We start from the raw sequence: 15,867 nt of genomic DNA, 5'->3' as shown, positions 1-15,867 counted from the left end.
GTGGCGGGCGCCTGTAGTCCCAGTTACTCGGGAGGCTGAGGCAGGAGAATGGCGTGAACCCGGGAGGCGGAGCTTGCAGTGAGCCGAGACGGCGCCACTGCACTCCAGCCTGAGGGCAGAGCCAGACTCCGTCTCAAAAAAAAAAAAAAAAAAAAAATTCCACTGACCTACACAATTACGGTTAGACAAAACGAAGACAAGAAAGCACACAAGGAACACAGAACATTTTAAAAATAATGATAAGTCGCAAAGAACAGCAGAAACAGGAACATCAAAGACTAAACACATTTGGAAGCACTACATCTTAATTTCTTCATCTGTAAATTAAAAAGATGGAGACAAGATGTTTGGAAAAGTGTCTTTTGAAGAGTATCTACAGAATGCTACCTTCTCTGTAAGAAAAAAACACACATACAACTGCTTACTTTTGCAAAAAGAAATGCAGGAAAAATAAACCAGGAAACAGTAAAGATGGGGTTTACTGTTGGGGGGTTGGGCGGAAATAAGATGCAATGAATAAAGAGGGATAAGACTTCCCTATGTATAGTTTATGGTATTGTTTTTATCTCTGGAGATATAATACACTTCTGCATGTTGAAAAAAATTAAATCAGTAAGATAAAGGGGGTGCAACTGAATGCAAATGGAAACAAATGAAGCCAACTATATTTCCCATGAAAAACATAGCCACACTGAAAGGGCCAGGCGAGGACTAATCCAAGTAACTTTGAACACATTATTTTGAATATTCACCTTAAGCCTAAGAGTAATAGTCAAATCCTGAACTGCTTAGTAGGTTTGTTTTTCACAGAGAAATGGGTGTGACAATTCTGAAAATTATTTTTTATGTACAGTACACATATTTTCTAGCTTAGGAAAAGAGTTTAGAAGCAGTAACACTGTGGTAACAGTGATCCCAAATCTTGGCTTCTAAAATCTATTCCCCATGAACAAGAACCTGGGGTCCCTAAAGAAATGGCTGATTCCAGAGTTCAGACAGAGAAGGTATAAGATTCAGCTAGAACATTTTGTTGTGCCAAAAAGGTAGTGTTCAGAAACATAATGGGAGAATATCTAAAGGACATAAAAAACAGCTTAAAGGAGCTTCCACTGGCCAACACAGGGATAATTTGAGGACCAAATAAGGGCAGTAATGAATTATACTTCAATGAATAAAACAGGAACCCATCAGTCCATACTGATAATAAATAAGAAAAAAACAGAGAATGGAGAATTTTCCATATACTAGAACATCGTCTCCTAAATTTGAAAACAGTGATAGAATTGGCATTATCACCACTTTGTAGCCATCACAGTAATGACTGGTTCAGGCAAGCATCATCAATGGATGCCAAATTTAAAAGAGTGTCATGAGAAAGGATATTAGCACATTGTCTCAGAGTGTCCTTTCAAAAATAGCTTATTATCCGAGAGGAAGAAAAAGATTATAGTAACTATCCACAGAGAAACCAGACAATAGTGAGACTAAGTGATCCAAATTAATATCACCGATGAAGGTCAGACTGTGTGTGCCTGTAGGATGTGACAACCTGAGAAGTATTCAACATCATTTATGTACCACACCCATGGATGCATAACTAATCGCTAAGAAATAACAGACAAACCCAAGTTAAGAAATATTCCACAAAATAATTAAAATGAATTCTTCAAAAAGGCCAAAGTCATAAAAGATTTTTTAAAAGGCTAAGGAACTGTGCCAGGTTAAAGAAGACTAAAGAAAAGGAGTTAAAGTACCACAAGGAACACTGGGATAACTGACAAACTTGGAATATAAACTATGAAGTAGTATATCAATGTTTTCTTGAATTTGGTAACTAAAGTGTGGTTATATATAAGAGAAAATACCACTGAAATAATAAAGAGGTAAAAGGGCAAGATGTATGTAACCTGCTCACATGATTTAGGAAAAAGAAATGGTATGTGTATGCATACTGAATGAAAATAATAAAGCAAATGTGGCAAACTAAAAAGGAGGGAATCTAGATTAAAGATATGAGAGTTTTTTGTATTATTCTTGCAACTTTTCTGTAAGTTTGAAATTATTTCAGATATTTTAAAAGTCTGTTTTGACTTTAAAGTTCTACAATTTAAAATCAAAACTAAGATCAGGTACTAGAGAAAACAGTATAAAGATGTCAATAAAGGACACATAAAATAACATATGCAGTACCTCCATTTTCCATCACTTATTACACTGCCACTCAGACTCTGGGTTTGCCATACAACAAAAGAATAAATGTCTTTAAATACTACTACTTAGAATGACTAACTTCAGTCACTTTTTTACTGGCTCCCTCAAAAAGTCTGGTAAAGCATTATGGTGCCATGAAATGAACACTAGGCTGGGACCTGGGTAGATTAAAACCAAACATGCTCCTAACAGCTAAGTCACTCTGTACCAGGTACCAAGTGGAAAGATTCCACGAGATAATCCTTAATGAAATGGGCAACTTAAGCATCTGGGCTGAAAACCTCAAAAGCATCAATTGGCATTGTCAGAAGTTCTACAGAGGCACACGATCACTGCAAATTCAGTATATGGCATTCAGTTATTTGAAATGCAGCTAAAATATAAATAAAGGGGACCTGAAAGTTTGTGTCCAACTATTGAAGTCTTATACCAAACACCCAGGATTACTAGGAGATTGGTATTTCCATTAAAGGAGTAAATTGCCTCTATAATGAGATAAACTTAAAAATTTGAAAGAATAAGAGGAGAGGTGTTTATGTATTACTATTACTATTCCTGGTAAACGTTTTCATACAAAAAATGTTTTTTTGTTTTTTATACATGAAGCCCATTTCTTCTACAAGTATCATGAAAAAATATTAGATGAAATAAAATATGGTGGCTTTAAAATAAAAGTTTCACTAAAATTCTTATTTGTTAATACACAAACATGATGGCAAACTGAGGAAGTTAATTACAAACAGGATTGTAACCTATAGCTTTATGTTGACTTTCAAATTTACACATGCTCCTGTAATTATATGAAGGTTGTTTTTAGCACAAGAATTCAGCAAGATCAGTTTTGGAAAGCAATAGCCACACCACCTCAACAGTTGAAACAATTAATTCTTCAATGCCTATAACACTATTTGTCACAATGATGCTACAAACCAACCTCAAAATAAGAATTTTAGCAAGGCATAATATATTTTCAAATAAGATAACAAATATGTTTGCAAACTGACCATGAAAAGTTAGTTGGATATTTTCAATAGAGTCTATATATGATTACATTTATCCAAAGGAGAAAAGGCAAGAAAATGAAAACTGTTTACCACTAATAACAATACTTAAAATACAATGAAAGGTCTTTCCCCCACCCTTGCATGTCAGCAAAATTTAACCTAATAAATGGGAAATTACCTGATGTGGTTAACATTCAAGGGTAGCATTAATGCACACGTGTATCCATAGCTTCACGTCATACAAGTCTGTCTGCACCCCACACCATGACAGCCAAGGACAAATGCAGCACCAAGAAACAGCACAGAGCAAAAAGCAAAGCAACAAAGAGCAGAGAAAAGGAAACTTCAGTCATTGAGACAAGTTCATCAGACAAAGTACAGGAATTAGACCCAGAATTCTTTTTAAAGGAAAGCTTGAGATATTAAAAACAACCACAACAAAAAAAAAACAACACAAGGAGAAGGATGTGCAACACACATATATCTGCACAATGTGCTACTTTAGTTACACTTATTTCTAACTTCAGAGGAGAGGGATGGCTATGTACATAAAAGCAGCTTCAATAGCTTCGCAGATCTTAAAAAATGTAACTTAAAGAGATTACTTTTTCTCATTGTGTGACTTCCTTCCTTCCCTCTTTAATACTCAAACTCTTAAAATTTTAAGATACATTTTCTATTTAATTTTTTAAAAATATTTGCAAGTTGTCACTAATTTTCAAGTTCCTTAACTCATGATTCCTAATTATAGCATATATTTTCATAAATTAATGATAAGCAAATACAAAGAAGTATCATGCTAGAACACTGTGCACAGCACTCCCATACTAATTTTGTACTACAGGAAATAAAGAGAAGTGATCTGCAGACTCTATTGTTTCTCTTATAAGTATATAGTACTTTTAAAGCAGTCATATCACACAAACTCAAGAAGGGAAGAAGCTTTTTGAAAAAGGAAAGATTTAACATGAGAGTAAGTGAATGGTTAGTAAAATCTGGATTTTAGTACCTGTGCTAGAGTGATTATCAATGGACTCAAGCCTGATTAAATCTCTGACGAAGACTGTGTGCTCCCCATTGTTAGCATCATTAGAACTATCCACGCTACCGTGGCTCACCGTGTCCCCATCACTTCCACCTGTGACATTTTGAAGAGCTAAAGATAAGGACAATAGCAATTCAATAACTCATGCATTGATAATCTCTTACACTAAATATGAATGACCCACAGTTCATTTATAGTTGCAGAACACTCTCTAAATTTCTGGAAAAAAACAAAAACAATTTTGGACTAAGATAATCTATCTTTAAATGTATGTGAAAATGTCTACCAGAATTTAAGTTTTCAAATTCACATAGCTAAAAATTCATATGCCTGTAAAGCTCATGGTTCAGCAAGGAAGTATATTTCTAATCACATGTATTACCTGATATTGAGGAGACCTGTGACCTTTGCACAGTCTTTTTAAGCGGCTGCCTAAATTGTGCCAAGCCATGTACCACATTCCGTACCTTCGTCCATAAGAAGATACCACTGCGGGTACTGCTAGGCCACGGGCTCTCCAAAACTACCTAAAGGCAAAATAAGGGTAAAAATAATGTTAATTAGCAATATCAGATCTTAAAAATTCATACATATGTGTGTGTATATGTTTATATATATACACACAAATATAAACAGTTATACTGGCCAAGAGGTATATAAAAAAATGCTAAACATTTAATAACTAAACATCAGAGAAATGCAAATTAAGACTACAATGAGATATCACCTCGTACTTGTTAGAATCATTATTGTCAAAAAAACAAAAGATGTTGATTAAGGATGTGGACAAAAGAACCCCTTCACACTCTTGGTGGAAATGCAAATTAGTACAGTCATTAAAAAGATTCCTCAAAAACAGTATAGAGTTTCCTAAAAATATTAAAACTAGAACTACCATACCATCCAGCAATCCTACTACTGGGTATAGATATGCAAAAGAAATGAAATCACTATATTGAAGACAGATCTCTACTCCCATGTTTATTGCAGCATTATTCACAATAACCAAGATATGAAATCAACCTAAGTGTTCATCAATGTATGAATGAAGAAAATGTGGTATATATACACAATGAAATACTATTCAGCCTGAAATAAAAAAGGAAACCCAGTCATTTGTGACAATATGAATGAACCCAGAGGACATTATGGTAAGTGAAATAAGCCAGGCACACAAAGACAAATACCACATGATCTCACATATATATGAGATCCAAGAAAGTGAAACCCATAAAAGTAGAGAGTAGAACTATGGTTACCAGGGGCTTTGGGAGGTGAGGGGAAAGGGGGTACTGGAAGATGTTGGTCAAAGGATACAAAATTTCAGTTCGATAGGAGAAATAAATTCAGGAGATCTACTAAACAACATGGGGACTACAGTTAATAACAACAGATTGTATTTTGAAAATTGCTAAGAGACTAGAAGTGTTCTCACCACAAAACAATGGTAAGTACATGAAGGCATATTTTAATTACTTAACAGTTCGATTGAGCCATTCCACAATATACATATCTCAAAACATCATATTGTACATGATAAATATATATACTTGTCAATTTTAAAAAAATAAATATATCCCAAAACCTCCTTTAATAGGAGTTTCATGAATAACAAAAGGTATACAAAATAATCATTTTTGATAAGCACCACAACTTGCCTACTGTCGATCCTACTTACCTTATTATAATAACCATAAGTAATAGCATTAGGCTTTATCCTAGCAGTTTTCATTTCAAATAAGACTCTCACTGCTAAAACAGGATGACCCCAAAGTCCACAAAGCTGCATCACTACTCGATAGCACACCTAACAAAAGAAAAAAAAAATGGAAGTGTCAGTAATTAGTATACTATGAATTGTAGAGATTTTACTGAATTCTTTCCATGAAGTTATTATAAAGCAGTATTTTCTCCTTTGTTCTGCTTTGAGCATCTCAGCAAATTATTTTTAAGACCTATTCAGGCTGGGTGCAGTGGCTCACACCTCACAGCACTTAGGGAGGCTGAGGCAGGTGCATCACCTGAGGTCAGGAGTTTGAGACCAACCTGGCTAACATGGTGAAACCCCATATCTACTAATAGCACAAAAATTAGATGGGCATGGTGGTGCATACCTGTAATCCCAGCTACTTGGGAGGCTGAGGCATGAGAATTGCTTGAACCCAGGAGGCAGAGGTTGTAATGAGCCCAGATCACGCCACTGCACTCCAGCATGGGTGACAGAGTGAAACTCTGTCTCAAAACAAAACAAAACAAAACAAAACCCTATTCATTAATGCAAGTATCATCATTATTAACTATTTCACATAAGACATATGTGTCCATGTTCCATTCGTTTGAGTAACTAAATCTACACAAAGAGAAAAACTATTACTCCTCATAATTTGAGAGGTAATTCGTTTCTAAAATCAAGGATAGAAGCTGGGAGCAATGGCTCACGCCCGTAATCCGAGAATTTTGGCAGGCCCACGCAGGCAGATCACCTGAGGTCAGGAGTTGAAGATCAGCCTGGCCAACACGGTGAAACCCCATCGCTACAAAAAAAAAAAATACAAAAATTAGCCATGCGTGGTGGCACACACTTGGTAGTCCCAGCTACTTGGGAGAGTGAGGCAGTAGAATTGCTGGAACCCAGGAGTCGGAGATTGTAGTGAGCCGAAACTGCACCACTGCACTCTAGCCTGGAGGAAAAAAGTAAAACTATCTCAAAATAAACAAACAAATAAATAAATAAATAAATATAAATAAAATCAAGTATAATTAAAGTCTCTCTCTCCCCAATCACTATGCTTTCCATTCAATGCCAAAGGAATTAAAGACAGTATCTCCAGAATGCCTATAGAACAAACAGGATTTGTCTTGAAAAGAATGAGAAGACAGTTAAATATACTGTAACCTTGTTAGCAAAGACTTTTTTTTTTTTTTTTTTTTTCTGAGGCGGAGTCTTGCTCTGTCACCCAGCCTGGAGTGCAGTGGCCAGATCTCAGCTCACTGCAAGCTCCGCCTCCCAGGTTCACGCCATTCTCCTGCCTCAGCCTCCAGAGTAGCTGGGACTACAGGCATTCGCCACCTCGCCCGGCTAGTTTTTTGTATTTTTTTTAGTAGAGACGGGGTTTCACCGGGTTAGCCAGGATGGAAGACTTTTCATTTTTAATTCTAATCTAGTTCAAAATATCATTTATAGTTATCTTAACACCAAAAAAAAATTTTTAAGGAAAAATAGCATTGGAAAAAGCTAAATAAGTGCCTCAGTTTCCTCAACCATTAACTGGATAGTATCAGTATCTACTTCTTAGGATGGTTTCTAAGGCTTGAGAGAGAAAATGCATGAAAATGTCTAGTACATCATTCACTGAGTGTTTACTATGAACCAGGCACTTTAAGTATATTAAGTGATTTAACCTTCAAACTAACCTACAATTAAGGTACTATTATTATCTACCTCGGTGGTTCTCCAGGAGCAATTTTGTTCTCTGGGAACATTTTTGATTGTCATGATCTGTGCAGGGAAACAGAGGCATATAGTTGGTAGAGACCACGGATACTACTAAACATCCTACACAATGTACAAGACAGTCCCCTAAAATAAACAATTATGTGGGCCAAAACATCAATAGTGCCAAAGTTGAGAAGCTGAAAGCTACATTTTCAAATAGATAATCCAAAATACAAACAGGTTACACAGGCCAGGTGCAGCGGCTCGTATCTATAATCTTGGCACTTTGGGAGGCCAAGCAGAAGGACGGCTTGACACCATTAGTTTGAGACCAGCCCAGGCAACATATCGAGACCTCATCTCTACAAAAAATAAAACTAAAATATTAGACATGGTGGTGTGCACCTGTAATCCCAACTACATGGGAGGCTGAGGCAGGAAGATTGCTTAAGCCCTGAAGTTCCAGGCTGCAGTGAGCTGTGATAGTGCCACTGCACTCCAGCTTGGGCACGAGTATATATATATATATTTTTTTTTTTTTTGAGTATATATAAATATTTTTTAATAAAAATATGTATTTTTTAATATATATCTTTAAATAGATTATATAACTCACCTTAGGACACAGGTCTTTAGTGGAAAGCCACTTACTAAAAGCTTATTGGGGCCCTATCGGCTCCCCAATAAAGTTAAAAGAACAAAAGGAAGCCAGCCACAGTGGCTCATGCCTGCAATCCCTGCACTCTGGGAGGCCAAGGTGGGGGTTCAAGAGCCAGGAGTTCAATATCAGCCTGAACAAAAAAGTTAGACTCCATTCCTTAAAAATAAAAATAATCAAAAAAAGAAAAACCATATGCCAGGCACAGGACTGTATGCCTGAAGTCCTAGCTACCTGGGAGACAGGTGGGAGAATTGCTTGAGCCCAGGAGTTCAAGGCTGCAGTGAGTCCCGATCACTCAACTGCACTCCAGCCTGGGCAAGAGAGGAGCGAGACCCCATCTCTTTAAAAATAACAAACATGGCCGGACATGATGGCGCACGCCTGTAATCCCAGCACTGAGAGCTGAGTCAGGCAGATCACTGAGGCCAGGAGTTTGAGACCAGCCTGGCCAACATGGTGAGACCCCCATCTCTATTAAAAATACAAACAAACAAAAAAAAAAATTAGCCAGGTATGGTGACATGTGCCTACAATTCCAGCTACTTGGGAAGCACAAGAACTGTCTGAATCCGGGAGGCAGAGGTTGAAGTGAGCCAAGGACGCACCACTGAACTCCAGCCTGGGTGACAGAGTGAAACTCTGTCTCAAAAACAAATAAATAAGTAAAATAAAAAATAAACACAAGCATCAGCTCCATGTAACAGAGTAATAGTTTTATCTTTCCTGCTTAATTAAAATGCTTGAGCACACTTTAAAGCAACTTAGATCCAAATTTTATCAGAAGTACAAAAATAAAATTTACCTTAGAAACAATGTCAATTTGTTATACTTGCCTCATCTAAGGGATCCACATCTGTTTTCCTCATCTTAATAAGTACATCATATGCCTGCTGAAGTGCTCTGACTTTAGGATGAGAAACTCTAACATAGGCCGGAAGACAAATAAACCATAAACTGTAACAATGACTGAACAGACACTTGGCCCACTGTGGTGGATTTGTATAACATCTCTTCGCCAATTTATGAGCTGTTTTTATTTCCTAGAAAGAGAATAAAATATTACGATATTTATTAAAATTCATTAGGGTGAGGGGAGAAGTGAGAAGGAAAAGGGAGAGGATAATTTAAGTAAAACTTGACCCCTAAAATCAAGCACTTCAAAGTTGACTTTTGTGAGTGGCTTCCTGCTTATTAGTGCTAATGGTTCCCCTGAACATTCATTTACAATAATACTTCATACTATACCAAAACTATTTGTTAGCAAGCATGTGTCTCTTAGACTAGAAATTAAGAGCAAATATCATTCATCTTTTTGTATTAGAATGGCTCATAACATGTCTTTTACAAAGAAGGAACTCATTTTTGATGGGTGAAAAAGTGATATTCTTCTCACTCTTCTCTTCGCTGTTTGAGATGCTCTAGGCTATCTCCTGCCAAGATTTCCACTCTGTCTTCCCAAGCTACAGTCTATGTTAACTCCCTCACTGACAGATTCCTTAAAAAAAACCTATTTCTGGCCAGGTACGGTGGCTCATGCCCGTAATCCTAGCACTTTGGGAGGCCAAGGCAGACGGATTACGAGGTCAGGAGATCAAGACCAGCCTGGCCAACATGGTGAAACCCGGTCTGCACTTAAAATATGAAAATTAGCCGGGCGTGGTGGCGTGTGCCTGTGGTCCCAGCTACTCGGGAGGTTGAGGCAGGAGAATTGTTTGAACTAGAGAGAGTTGGAGGTTGCAGTAAGCCAAGACTGCAACACTGCACTCTGGCAACAGAGGGAGACTCCATCTCAAAAAAAAAAAAAAAACAACCTACTCCTTTGCAGTCAACATAAACTTTCCCACCTCCTAGTTTGATAGTCGTGTTTTCTAGTTCAGCTTTTCATTCTGATTTAGGTAGAAGAGAGAATAGGGTATCAAAATCATCTGCTGAGCTTTTTTTTTTTTGTTTGTTTGAGATGGAGTCTTGCTTTTGTCACCAAGGCTGGAGTGCAATGGCGTGATCTCAGCTCACTGCAACCCCCACCTCCTGGGTTCAAGTGATTCTCCTGCCTCAGCCTCCTGAGTAGCTGGGATTACAGGCACCCACCACTATGCCCAGCTAATTTTTTTGTGTGTATTTTTAGTAGAGACAGAGTTTCACCACATTGGCCAGGCTGGTCTCGAACTCTGACCTACGGTGATCCGCCCACCTCAGCCTCCCAAAGTGCTGGGATCATAGAAGTGAACTGCCATGCCCAGCCATCTGCTGAGCTTTATCAAACTATATATATTCTCAGAAACTACAGAGCCTATCACATATATCAGAATGCCATTTTATGCTTTGCACTAAAGATTCCTCCACTAGTCTATGTTCTAAATAAAAAAATTTGGGGGCCGGGCATGGTGGCTCATGTCTATAATCCCAGCACTTTGGGAAGCCGAGGCAGGCGGATCACAAGGTCAAGATATCGAGACCATCCTGGCCAACATGGTAAAGCCCCAACTCTACTAAAAATACAAAAATTAGCTGGGTGCCTGTATCCCCAGCCACTCAGGAGGCTGAGGCAGGAAAATCGCTTGAGCCCAGGAGGCGGAGGTTGCAGTGAGCCGAGATCTTGCCACTGCACTCCAGCCTGGGTGACACAGCAAGACTCCACCCTAAAACAAAACAAAACAGAAACAGAAACAAAAAAACTTGGCATATTAATTTTACTTTTCAGCTCAATCTCCATGACACTTCAGTATATATTTAAAAACATATCCCCTTGTTTTTCTAAGATCCTATGGTTCTTTTCTTTTTCAGTTAGCCTCAAAAAAAAATTCTGCTATAAATGAGATTTAGAGGCTGAGTTAGCAAAATTTTCTCATTTTAGAAATTTGCCTTTTGTTAGCTGGTAACAGTAAAAAAAAAAATTCTTTAGTATTCTCTTCAGAAAACACTGAAAGAAATATGAACTGTATGAAATTAGGAAATGCCTCAGGATATTTCTAGGATTTAGGGGGCTATCCCATAAATTAGTAAAACCTGAACTAAGATTTTCATCATGAAATTTTCCACATTTTGAAGATCCCCAAAATGTCAGTGTATGTATAAAGGATGTTTAATTTTAACTCATATGTAACCACACCTTAGTTCTTTATACCTAAATCACATATAGTAATAAAGCAAGATGTCTAGGTTGTCCTAAGCTAACTCCCTTTGGATTATAATATTTGGAATAAAGTATATTTACATTAGCCGTTAGGGAAATGCAAACTTAAAATACAATTTAATACTCACTAGATGGCTATAATCAAAAAGACAACAGTAACAATAATTGACAAGGATATGTTGTGAAACTGGAACCCTCATACACTGCTGGTGGGAATGGAAAGTGGTGCAGTCACTTTGGAAAACAGCCTGGAAGTGCCTCAAAGGGTTGAACACAGAGTAACCATTTGACATAGCAATTTACTCCTAGATATACAATCCCCCCAAAAATAAAAACATACATCCAAACAAACACTTATACACAAATGTTCATTTGCAATATTCATAATAGCCAAAAAGTAGGAAGCAGCCACATGTTTATGAACAGACAAATAAAATATGGTATATCCATACAATGGAATATTATTCAGCAATAATTATTACTGATATATGCTGCAACATGGATGAATCCTGAAATGTTACACTAAATGAAAGAAGCCAGTCACAAAAAGAATACATATTATGCAGTTCTACTGGTGAAATGCTCAGAACAGACAAATTTATAGACAGAAAACAGACTTGTGGTTGCCTAGGGCTGCTGGGGATTGAGAATTGGGGTTAATGGCTAAAGGATGCAAACTTTCTTTTGGGGTTGATGAAAATATTCTAAAATTAATTGTGGTGGTGGCTGTACAAACCTGTTAAATATACTAAAAGCCACTAAATCATACACTTTAAGTGGGTATGCTGTATGGTATATGAATTATATTTCAATTAAGTTTTCTAAAAAGTATATTTGGTTCCTACAGACTCTTTTTTTTTTCTTGAGACAGATTGTGCTCCTGTTGCCCAGGCTGGAGCGCAATAGCTCAATCCCAGCTCACCACAACCTCCGTCTCCCAGGTTCGAGCAATTCTCCTGTCTCAGCCTCCCGAGTAGCTGGGATTATAGGCATCCACCACTATGCCTGGCTAATTTTGTATTTTTAGTAGAGACGGGGTTTCTCCATGTTGGTCAGGTTGATCTCGAACTCCCGACCTCAGGTGATCTGCCTGCCTTGGCCTCCCAAAGTGCTGGGATTACAGGCATGAGCCACCACACTCGGCCAATTCCTATGGATAGTCTTAAAGCATAAACATAAGCATTCGAAAACTTCAGCCTTGATTGATTGACAGATAGATAGATAGATAGACAGATAGACTTTTTTGAGATGGATTTCACTCTTGTCGCCCGGGCTGGAGTGCAGTGGCACAATCTCAGCTCACTGCAACCTCCATCTCCCGGGTTCAAGCGATTCTCCTGCCTCAGCCTCCCGAGTAGCTGGGATCACAGGCGCCTGCCACCACGCCCGGCTAATTTTTGTATTTTTAATGGAGATGGGGTTTCACCACGTTGGCCAGGCTGGTCTCTAACTCCTGACCTCAAGTGATTTGCTCACCTCAGCCTCCCAAAGTGCTGGGATTACAGGCGTGAGCCACCATGCTCGGCCCAGACTTGATATTTTAAGTAGGCTTGCAAGAAATCTAGTTAAATTCAGTAACAACCATAGTGAGTCTTCAAATGGTTGTTGTGGGTGATCATTTTAAACTATGAGCTGCATATCACATATACATATTTTACATATTAAATGAACATGTATTAGATAAAGAATATCTGACCTGTTTAGTTCTCTTAGCCATGAGAGCTGGACTCTTTGTAATGCTATTCCCAGTAGGGTGTCTACTAAAACAAAGTTTCAACTCCTGCGGTCTGTCAAAAAGCTTAAGGTCCAGTCTTGGAAAGTATTTGTAACTAAAATAAAAAGCAAAAATAGAACTGCTGATTTAAAACACACCAACTCTTCATATTATTCCAGCGTTTAGGCAAATATTTCTAAACTTCAAATAGTACCCAACATTATTTTAAATGCTTATATAGAAAAAATACTTTTTCAAAATTTTTAAATGATATAACATAGAGAGACCATCTTCACGAAAATTTTGTCTTTCCCCACCCTACTTGTTATTTTCAATCTCTAAAACACAGAAAACTCTGATTAAAGGGAGAAATAACTCCTTCAAGAGAATCCATGTATCCCATAATTTATGTTTTAAAAAATTTTAGTATACTTCATAATTTTATGTTTTTCTTCATAAAATTACCTTGCACAGGTATTTAAAATAAAAAAATCCATAAAATTTTTATTTTAAGGCTGTACCACAATTTAAGCAGTTTTTCACTGCTGGACATTATGAAGTTGAAGATTGTTTGTAAATTTCTCCAATTAAATATTTTCATATGTATATCTTTGTGAATACTTCTGCTTAATTTCATAGGATGAATACCCAATAATAGAATTTGCTAGGTCCATGTTTATCAAAAGAATTAAAATTATTATAATTAATATCAAATTATTTCAAAAAAGATTATACTTAAACACACATTCTAACTACTAGCATAACCTATTCTCAATGTCAAAAGTTCCTATTCATCAATCTGGTCTGCATTTCTTTGAATACAAAAAACCATAACATATTTTTATATTATTGACTTTGGATTTCTTGGAAATTGTCTACTTATTTCTTTTGGCCAATTTTCTTCCAGGAGATATTGCCTTTCCATATTTGATTTTATCTTGTTTGTCAGTATCTGGATTCCAATTTCTAGCAGTTAAGCCAAAGTAGAAAAGAATTCTATAGTTAACATGAAATCAAAATAGTATTTAATTAACCCATTCAATCCCAGATATATTCTTCATTCTGATCCAGTTCTCTTGATATTAATTCTCTATTTTAGGAAGGTACTTACTTTACTTTCCATTTTAGAAATTTTTTTAGAAACACAGCCTAAGACAATAACTGTGTATGTACACAAAGATATAGATAGCAAATAACTACAAACAAATCCATAAGAGGCCAGTTAAATAAATCATAATAAATGCACACAATGTGGTCATCACAAATGATAAGGCACAAAAATATTTAATGGCATGGGAAAATGTTCAGACCACTAAAGGCAAACATGGATTACAAAGGAAATCTACCTGATGAACTCATACATGCAATACATACACACATAAATCCACATAAATACATGCCTACAATTGTTAAGAGACACAAGTACTGGTGCTAGAATGATGTATTAGTTTTCCATTTTCGTTTGATTTTTCTAAATTTATTAAATTTATAGTAATAAAAAAACTACAAAATCCATTCTAATTTCTTAAAAGAGTCACATCCAAATCCTATCTTTTACCTTAAAAAAGAGTAAATTCCTGGCCCTCTACCTTAAGTTATCTCGGAAAATTACCAATTCATAAGAATTTCACAGTCTTTGTATCAACAATAAAACTCCCAACGTGAGCGGGGAGCCTCATAAAAGTAACATTTTTCTTCTTCAGAATTGAAACTTTTAAAGATTAAAATACAAACACTAAGGTAAACAAAGATCAACATCTGACAATATCATCCAATTCTTAAATTATAACACCTAGTGGCATTTTCATAAAATATTTATCTACATTAGTTCACCAAAGTAATAACGAAAATGAGTTTCACAGAAGACTAATATACATACCTACTAATAAAAATTAAAAGAAACTAATAGGCTGTGCCTAAATAGCTCTTTGAAAACTTCCTACTACCTGTACTTTGGTGACAGGTCCTTTCCATCATCAGGAGGTGGCTCTGGCGGCATTATAAATACAGTATGCTCACTTTTCTGTGAATCATCCAGTTCTATCAATCTGGTATCTTCTGCTGAATCAAAATCAACCTGAAAATAATTATTTTTCCCCAATTAATTTGCATACAAACAAGATCTAATTCTGAAATTTCAACCCTTAAAGTCTAAGAAAAACATACCTTCTCTGATTTCTCTGTGCCTTTATCAGGAAACAACTAGAAAAAAACAAAACAGATTCTTAATGAAAATGTCCACTATGAATTCAATAGACATTTTTATCTTACATTCTGATTTAGAAAAAAACTACCCCTTTTCAGAAAGTACCGGCTGATACAAAACATTGCAAAGTATATTTTTAGGCTAAATACATACTCTTAGGCTAAAGCATAATTTTTTACTTGTGGCTATTAGGATAGAAAACTATTTTGATTAGTCGTTTTGTAAACCTTAAGACAAAAGATGACCAATCACAAGGTTATCTGGCTTCTCAAAAAATTTCATTACTATTAAGCCTCTTTATTAGTGATTGACATTAAGCTTCTCATATAACTGGAAGACACTGGAATATCAATTTTGTAAATAAACAAAAATGTTGAATAGTTTTAATTATATACCTGGAATTTTAGATCACACTGATAGGAGAAAATTATTCAAATCTTCTAAGGCACATGAATCA

The 15,867-nt window shown here is 36.4% G+C and overlaps 1 protein-coding gene across 4 annotated transcripts in view; it reads right to left on the bottom strand.

The window, feature by feature from the left end:
• DENND4C (DENN domain containing 4C) overlaps positions 1–15,867 on the bottom strand; it is a 142,248-nt gene that overhangs the window by 36,269 nt on the left and 90,112 nt on the right. For 2 of the 4 annotated variants that reach the window (XM_033237435.1, XM_033237438.1), the window contains 7 exons: positions 15,371–15,406; positions 15,151–15,281; positions 13,187–13,319; positions 9,191–9,397; positions 5,939–6,067; positions 4,643–4,787; positions 4,225–4,371 (listed from right to left, as the gene is read on the bottom strand). In XM_033237435.1, coding sequence (XP_033093326.1) covers positions 4,225–4,371; positions 4,643–4,787; positions 5,939–6,067; positions 9,191–9,397; positions 13,187–13,319; positions 15,151–15,281; positions 15,371–15,406 — 928 coding nt within the window. The remainder of the gene's footprint in view (positions 1–4,224; positions 4,372–4,642; positions 4,788–5,938; positions 6,068–9,190; positions 9,398–13,186; positions 13,320–15,150; positions 15,282–15,370; positions 15,407–15,867) is intronic. The other 2 variants (XM_033237436.1, XM_033237437.1) reach the window with 2 other exon arrangements.

Source organism: Trachypithecus francoisi, unplaced genomic scaffold, assembly GCF_009764315.1.
Source record: "Trachypithecus francoisi isolate TF-2019V2 unplaced genomic scaffold, Tfra_2.0 Lachesis_group16, whole genome shotgun sequence".
Lineage (NCBI taxonomy): Eukaryota > Metazoa > Chordata > Mammalia > Primates > Cercopithecidae > Trachypithecus > Trachypithecus francoisi.
The sequence above is the reverse complement of the archived record's forward strand: the minus strand, read 5'-3'. Positions and strand labels throughout refer to the sequence as shown.